The 8,904-nt window shown below is 43.8% G+C and overlaps 1 protein-coding gene across 1 annotated transcript; it reads right to left on the bottom strand.

The window, feature by feature from the left end:
- LOC123491374 (zinc finger protein 91-like) lies at positions 1–2,673 on the bottom strand (the record flags this gene model as incomplete). Its single annotated transcript, XM_045221930.1, has 2 exons — positions 1–238; positions 398–2,673. Coding segments are annotated over 2 exons (2,514 nt in total), but the record flags the coding sequence as incomplete, so codon positions are not given.
- Between the last annotated feature and the right edge of the window lie 6,231 nt (positions 2,674–8,904).

Here is an 8,904-nt window from a genome sequence, read left to right as displayed (position 1 = left end):
TCTCATCTCACAGTCAGAGCAGGAGTATGGTTTCTCTCCTGTGTGTGTTCTCTGATGAAGTCTTAGCTCAGTTGATGTTGTGAAGCATTTTACACAGTAAGAGCAGGAGTAAGGCTTCTCTCCTGTGTGTATACGTTCATGTATTTTTAAGGGGCCCAGTCGAGAGAAACTTTTCCCACAGTCAGAACAGGAGTAAGGCTTCTCTCCTGTGTGTGTTCTCTGATGAAGTCTTAGCTTAGTTGATGTTGTGAAGCATTTTACACAGTTAGAGCAGGAGTAAGGCTTCTCTCCTGTGTGTATACGTTCATGTATTTTTAAGGGGCCCAGTCGAGAGAAACGCTTCCCACAGTCAGAGCAGGAGCAAGGCTTCTCTCCTGTGTGTATCCTTTGGTGTGATTTCAAGCTTTCCTGCTGAGAGAAACCCTTCCCACAGTCAGAGCAGGAGTATGGCTTCTCTCCTGTGTGTAGACGTTCATGTATTTTTAAGGGGCCCAGTCGAGAGAAACGCTTCCCACAGTCAGAACAGGAGTAAGGCTTCTCTCCTGTGTGTGTATGTTCATGTCGTTTTAAGTTGTCCAGTTGAGAGAAACTCTTCCCACAGTCAGAGCAGGAGTAAGGCTTCTCTCCTGTGTGTATACGTTCATGTATTTTTAATTTGCCAGATTGAGAGAAACTTGACCCACAGTCAGAGCAGGAGTAAGGCTTCTCTCCTGTGTGTATCCTTTGGTGTGATTTCAAGCTTTCCTGCTGAGAGAAACCCTTCCCACAGTCAGAGCAGGAGTATGGCTTCTCTCCTGTGTGTAGACGTTCATGTATTTTTAAGGGGCCCAGTCGAGAGAAACGCTTCCCACAGTCAGAACAGGAGTAAGGCTTCTCTCCTGTGTGTGTATGTTCATGTCGTTTTAAGTTGTCCAGTTGAGAGAAACTCTTCCCACAGTCAGAGCAGGAGTAAGGCTTCTCTCCTGTGTGTATACGTTCATGTATTTTTAATTTGCCAGATTGAGAGAAACTTGACCCACAGTCAAAGCAGGAGTAAGGCTTCTCTCCTGTGTGTGTTCTCTGATGAAGTCTTAGCTTAGTTGATGTTGTGAAGCATTTTACACAGTCAGAGCAGGAGTAAGGCTTCTCTCCTGCGTGTATCCGTTGGTGTGATTTCAAGCTTTCCTGCTGAGAGAAACTCTTCCCACAGTCAGAGCAGGAGTATGGCTTCTCTCCTGTATGTATACGTTCATGTATTTTTAAGGGGCCCAGTCGAGAGAAACTCTTCCCACAGTCAGAGCAGGAGTATGGCTTCTCTCCTGTATGTATACGTTCATGTATTTTTAAGGGGCCCAGTCGAGAGAAACTCTTCCCACAGTCAGAGCAGGAGTATGGCTTCTCTCCTGTATGTATACGTTCATGTATTTTTAAGGGGCCCAGTCGAGAGAAACTCTTCCCACAGTCAGAGCAGGAGTATGGCTTCTCTCCTGTATGTATACGTTCATGTTGTTTTAAGGTGTCCAGTCGAGAGAAACCCTTCCCACAGTCAGAGCAGAAGTAAGGCTTCTGTCCTGTATGTATTAGCCGGTGACAGTTTAAGGTATTCAATCGGGAAAAACTCCTTCCACAGTCAGAGCAGGAGTATGGCTTCTCTCCTGTGTGTATACGTTCATGTATTTTTAATTTGCCAGATTGAGAGAAACTTGACCCACAGTCAGAGCAGGAGTAAGGCTTCTCTCCTGTGTGTGTTCTCTGATGAAGTCTTAGCTTAGTTGATGTTGTGAAGCATTTTACACAGTCAGAGCAGGAGTAAGGCTTCTCTCCTGTGTGTATCAGTTGGTGTGATTTCAAGCTTTCCTGCTGAGAGAAACCCTTCCCACAGTCAGAGCAGGAGTATGGCTTTTCTCCTGTATGTATACGTTCATGTATTTTTAAGGGGCCCAGTCGAGAGAAACTCTTCCCACAGTCAGAGCAGGAGTATGGCTTCTCTCCTGTATGTATACGTTCATGTATTTTTAAGGGGCCCAGTCGAGAGAAACTCTTCCCACAGTCAGAGCAGAAGTAAGGCTTCTGTCCTGTATGTATTAGCCGGTGACAGTTTAAGGTATTCAATCGGGAAAAACTCCTTCCACAGTCAGAGCAGGAGTATGGCTTCTCTCCTGTGTGTGTTCTCTGATGAAGTCTTAGCTCAGTTGATGTCGTGAAGCATTTTACACAGTCAGAGCAGGAGTAAGGCTTCTCTCCTGTGTGTATATTATGTTCATGTTGTTTTAAGTTGCCCAGTCGAGAGAAACTTTTCCCACAGTCAGAGCAGGAGTATGGCTTCTCTCCTGTATGTATACTTTCATGTTGTTTTAAGGTGTCCAGTCGAGAGAAACCCTTCCCACAGTCAGAGCAGGAGTAAGGCTTCTCTCCTGTGTGTGTTCTCTGATGAAGTCTTAGGTTAGTTGATGTTGTGAAGCATTTTACACAGTCAGAGCAGGAGTAAGGCTTCTCTCCTGTATGTATACGTTCATGTTGTTTTAAGGTGTCCAGTCGAGAGAAACTCTTCCCATAGTCAGAGCAGGAGTAAGGCTTCTCTCCTATGTGCACTCTCTGATGAACTGTCAGAGCCGTTGATATTGTGAAATTCTTCCCACAGTCAGTATAGGAATTCAGATTCTCTCCTGTGTGTATTTGTAGGTGTATTTTTAACTTTGATAGAATTGAGAAACTCGCCTCACAATGTGGGCAGTGGTGAGACCTCTTAGCTCTGTGATCTTCCTGCTGTTGCTCTCTGGATGTAGAGAATGTCTCAACATGGTCTCCTGTGTGAACAACATCAGAAGAACCAGTCAGTTGGTGTGATATACATGTCAATCAAATGTATTTTATGAAGCCCTTTTTACATCAGAAGTTGTCACAAAGTGCTTTATAGAAACCCAGCCAAAAACCCCAAAGAGCAAGCAATGCAGATGAAGAAGCCATATCATCCTCCACTCACTATCACAAGGGTTAGTAACTACAGAGACTCATTTAATAGAACTTTAAAACATTGGCAGTTTGTCTACTTCCCTTCATTAGTCTACTCTCTGATCACTCTAGATAGCCCAGTGAATAAAACAAATGCTGGCAATACTGGTGTCAAACCATGTACAGTGAGGGAAAAAAGTATTTGATCCCCTGCTGATTTTGTACATTTGCCCATTGTCAAAGACATGATCAGTCTATAATTTTAATGGTAGGTTTATTTGAACAGTGATAGACAGAATAACAACAAAGAAATCCAGAAAAACGCATGTCAAAAATGTTATTATTTGAATTGCATTTTAATGAGGAAAATAAGTATTTGACCCCTCTGCAAAACATGACTTAGTAATTGGTGGCAAAACCCTTGTTGGCAATCACAGAGGTCAGACGTTTCTTGTAGTTGGCCACCAGGTTTGCACACATCTCAGGAGGGATTTTGTTCCAATCTTCTTTGCAGATCCTCTCCAAGTCATTAAGGTTTCGAGGCTGACGTTTGGCAACTCGAACCTTCAGCTCCCTCCACAGATTTTCTATGGGATTAAGGTCTGGAGACTGGCTAGGCCACTCCAGGACCTTAATGTGCTTCTTCTTGAGCCACTCCTTTGGTGCTTTGGCCGTGTGTTTTGGGTCACTGTCATGCTGGAATACCCATCCACAACCCATTTTCAATGCCCTGGCTGAGGGAAGGAGGTTCTCACCCAAGATTTGACGGTACATGGCCCCGTCCATCGTCCCTTTGATGCGGTGAAGTTGTCCTGTCCCCTTAGCAGAAAAACACCCCCAAAGCATAATGTTTCCACCTCCATGTTTGATGGTGGGGATGGTGTTCTTGGGGTCATAGGCAGCATTCCTCCTCCTCCAAACACGGCGAGTTGAGTTGATGCCAAAGAGCTCCATTTTGGTCTCATCTGACCACAACACTTTCACCCAGTTCTCCTCTGAATCATTCAGATGTTCATTGGCAAACTTCAGACAGCCCTGTATATGTGCTTTCTTGAGCAGGGAGACCTTGCGGGCGCTGCAGGTTTTCAGTCCTTCGCGGCGTAGTGTGTTACCAATTGTTTTCTTGGTGACTATGGTCCCAGCTGCCTTGAGATCATTGACAAGATCCTCCCGTGTAGTTCTGGGCTGATTCCTCACCATTCTCATGATCATTGCAACTCCACGAGGTGAGATCTTGCATGGAGCCCCAAGCCGAGGGAGATTGAAAGTTATTTTGCGTTTCTTCCAGTTGCGAATAATCGCACCAACTGTTGTCACCTTCTCAACAAGCTGCTTGCCGATGGGTCTTGTAGCCCATTCCAGCCTTGTGTAGGTCTACAATCTTGTCCCTGACATCCTTGGAGAGCTCTTTGGTCTTGGCCATGGTGGAGAGTTTGGAATCTGATTGATTGATTGCTTCTGTGGACAGGTGTCTTTTATACAGGTAACAAGCTGAGATTAGAAGCACTCCCTTTAAGAGTGTGCTCCTAATCTCAGCCTGTTACCTGTATAAAAGACACCTGGGAGCCAGAAATCTTTCTGATTGAGAGGGGGTCAAATACTTATTTCCCTCATTAAAATGCAAATCAATTTATAACATTTTTGATATGCGTTTTTCTGGATTTCTATGTTATTATTCTGTCTCTCACTGTTCAAATAAACCTACCATTAAAATTATAGACTGATCATGTCTTTGTCAGTGGGCAAACATACAAAATCAGCAGGGGATCAAATACTTTTTTCCTCACTGTAGGGGCCTAAGCTATTGATGGATTCAAGATAAGGTCGTGGTTATTGATCTCAGATTCTCAGTGTCAAAGTAGCCTTTCATTTTGGTCATTTGTGAGGTATTAAAAAAGATTCTGCGAAAGTCTCCAGTCATCTAAAATGATATAGAATTGCATGAAATCCATTAATAAAATAACACATTTTTCCCTGACTCTAGGCTTCTAGGAAATTCCTGGATATTGGCGGGAACTGGAAGAAGCTGTGGTACACATTGATCCAGACCATCCCAAACATGCTCAAAGGGTGACATGTCTGGTGAGTATGCAGGCCATGGAAGAATTGGGACATTTTCAGCATGTTCAATTGTGTACAGATCCTTGCGACATGGGGCCGTGCATTATCATGCTGAAACACGAGGTGGATGAATGGCAGGACAACAGGCCTCAGGATCTTGTCATGGCATCTCTGTGCATTCAAACTGCCATCGATAAAATGCATTTGTATTAGTTGTCTGTAGCTTATGCCATGCCATACCATAACCCCGATACCACCATGGGGTACTCTGTTCACAACATTGACATCAGCAAACCGCACGCCCACACAACGCCATACACGGTGGTCAGCAGTTGTGAGGCTGGTTGGGCATACTGCAAAATTCTCTAAAACAACATTGGAGGCAGCTAATGGTAGAGAAATTAACCTAACATTCTCTGGCAACAGCTCTGGTGGACATTCCTGCAGTCAGCATGCCAATTGCATGCTCCCTCAAAACTTGAGACATCTGTGGCATTGTGTTGTGTGAAAAAACTGCACATTTTAGAGTGGCATTTTTGTATTTGTTAGGGATCCCCATTAGATGCTGCCAAGCACATACTCAGCTACTCTTGTCCCCAGCACAAGGTGCACCTGTGTAATGATGATCATGCTATTTAATCAGCTTCATGATATGCCACACCTGTCAGGTGGATGGATTATGTTGGCAAAGGAGAAATGCTCACTAACAGGGATGTAAACAAATTTGTGCACAACATTTTAGAAATACGTTTGTGTCTGGAACATTTCTGGGATCTTTTATTTCACCTCATGAAACATGGGACCAACACTTTACATGTTGCGTTTATATGTTTGTTCAGTGTATACAGTATTTCTAAAAAAATCATACAAACTATCAATAACAACATTTAAATTAAATCAGCCTGCTTTTCTGTTCTAATCAGGTCCCTACACAGGCTCAGAAGGATCCTGTGAGGGTGGAACATTTTCTGGCTACAGTAGACCTTGCAGGGCTTCTGCCGTGAAGTCTTGGAGGCCCAAAAACTTCTCAGCTACAGATATAATGATGTCCAGCTTCTTGGACTTATTGTGCAGTAAAATTAATAACTGTGGCTATAAATACTAAAAAATCCACCTTCAAAATAAGTGTATACAGATCACTTGATTGACGTACAACATTTGCAACTGGTTGCAGTGCATCCACTGCCATATCTTCTTCAGAACTGCGGCCTCTTGCTACTATAACTCTCTTCACCGCCTCCACATAGGAGATTTGCTGTACAGCCCTGATCCTTGACACCTCAACCTCTTTCACCCTAACAGGGCACTCTGGGAATTCAGGAATATGACCCCCACCACAGTTACAACATTTTACATTCACATGCTCTTCAATAACATATTCCTTCCGTCTGCAAACACTTGACATGTGGCCAAACTTTTTACATTTCTTGCATTGCATCAGGTTTTACACAAACTCTCTTATGGGGTATATTATATATCCCAGCTTTACATAGGGTGGTAGATACTCTTCATCAAACATCAATAATAAAGATGAACTTTGCTCCTTTTTCACATTCTCCATCCTTCTTCTTCGGGATTTGGTTGGCGGAGCGCATTCAACTTTTAGGTGCATACACTGCCACCTACTGTACTGGTGTGTGAGGCCATTCACAGCCTATATACATTAAAATTCATTGATACGGTAATTAATACAAAATTGCAGTATTAGCCTGCTCTAAAAAATGTGAGGGTAAATGTTCTTGGTTCGTGCAGATGACTGACCTCCTCAGACCAATTGGCAGTACGCCCAGAACATTGTTCTGGGATCCAAAAGGGATATCTCAGTTTCAAGGTCTCAGCTTGGAGAGAAGAAGCCTTGTGAGGTATTGGTCGGTCACATGCAGGAACCAAATGTTAACGATTAATTAATTATTAATAAGCTAAATCATGCAAATATAACTTGTCTGTGTAAGCAGTATTTAGAACAACTAACGGGACTTCCCCGGCAGAGCTCCCGACCGACGTGTACTATGGTGCTTTTACGTTTATTGGAACCTCTCCAGCTTGCTGCTAAAAAATAATTATTCATTTAAGTTTGACTTTGAGTCCCTTCGTGGCGATTTTCCACGACAAAAACCAACCACCCCATTCCACTATTTAACACTATCTAGTCCTACGCCAGACTACTACCACTCAACACCCCCTGCAGCTGTTCTGCAGTAAATCCTCACAATCCCGAGTACTTCTCTGATGCTGCCACCACAGCCTCTATTTTCTGGGACTTTCGATCCATTTCTGCAGTACAATTGACAACCATTGCTATAAATGCTAAAATGCCCACCTTACTGAAGCACATATTCTTCCCATGTCTCTCTCTTGGTCTCTGCCTACTCACACGAATCCTCTCAAGATCCCTCACCCTGTACCCATCTTCCTCTACCACTCTCTTCACTGCTTCTGCTACAACACTTTCTGTACTACTGTAACCCTGGCAACCTCAATCTGCCTTTCTCTCACCTGACACCTCAGATCGCCAGCCCGTTAGCACCCCCACAACTAACACACAAAACTTTCTCCACCGATACCACCGATTTCTTCATCTCATGCCCTCCTGCACACTTGTCACATCTAGGCATCTCACGCCTACACACTGCTGCAACAGGCCCATAAACTTCACCCCTAAAACACTGTAGTATTTACAGAACAGAATCGCTCACGGGATAACTGACACTTCCTACCTTGACCTTATCTGGCAGAGACTATGCATCAAAATCCAGCATGACAAATAATGTATTCTCTGTTTCCCCACCAGATCTACACCTCACCAAAACGGAGGGCGTCACAGACACCTGGAATCTTCCATTTCAACTGCTCATCCTCAACACTTAAACCTAACCCTGTTATCACTCCTTTCAATGCCACCCTGTTCCTGAGAGTAATTCAAGTCACAATTCCTGTCTCTAATCACGTAATCCGCAGCGCCCGCTCCCTCTGGACAGAGGAGAAACAATAAATCATCACGAGTCCACTCAGTTACCTTCACCAATTCAACAGTCCCCAACATCTACTCCACCTAACCTGACACCACATATGTATCCATTCTCTCTACAAATCTCACTCCCACTGGGCCAGAATCATCCTTATCATATTTGGAACGAGGCCCGAACTCGGAGTTCCTCACCGCAGGTAATTCATCCTCACTCTCACCAGGTTCCATCTCTGAGCTACTGGAGGACGTATCCCTCTTTATACACTAGACGATAACCTCCCTCACCACACTGCTTCCCTCTACACTCAGCTCCTTCTCAGCGGTCATCACTGCACCTGCCACCACAGTTAATTAGTTTTAAATTGACACAATACCTGTTATCAAAGGTTACAGCTAGAGATGACGTGCAGGAGCTTGCAGTGTTGTTGTTTTGCATGATGTCTACTTTGATGATAAGAGTTTTATAATCTGAGAGGAAATAGAGCCGAATATTGCTAAAAGTCACGCCAGGGTAAGCCTACACGAAACACAGCCATTATTTTAAGTGTTTCTAAAATGAATAAAAAGGAAAAATGATTGGAACCATTTCCCTGTTTGACCGCTAGGTGTTATGACACAATTTTTGCAAAAATAATAATAATAAAAATAAAATAAAATGTATTCAGACTTTACTCAGTACTTTGTTGAAGCTCCTTTGGCAGTGATTACAGCCTCAAGTCTTCTTGGGTATGACGCTACAAGCTTGGCATACCTGTATTTGGGGAGTTTCTCTGCAGATCCTCTCAAGCTTGTCAGGTAAGATGGGTAGTGTCGCCGCACAGCTATTTTCAGTTCTCTCTGTACTTTGCTCCGTTCATCTTTCCCTCGATCCTGACTAGTCTCCCCGTCCCTGCCACTGAAAAACATCCCCACAGCATGATTCTGCCACCACCATGCTTCGCCGT

Source organism: Coregonus clupeaformis, chromosome 8 (genome assembly GCF_020615455.1).
Source record: "Coregonus clupeaformis isolate EN_2021a chromosome 8, ASM2061545v1, whole genome shotgun sequence".
NCBI lineage: Eukaryota > Metazoa > Chordata > Actinopteri > Salmoniformes > Salmonidae > Coregonus > Coregonus clupeaformis.
This window is presented reverse-complemented; position numbering and strand designations above follow the sequence as displayed.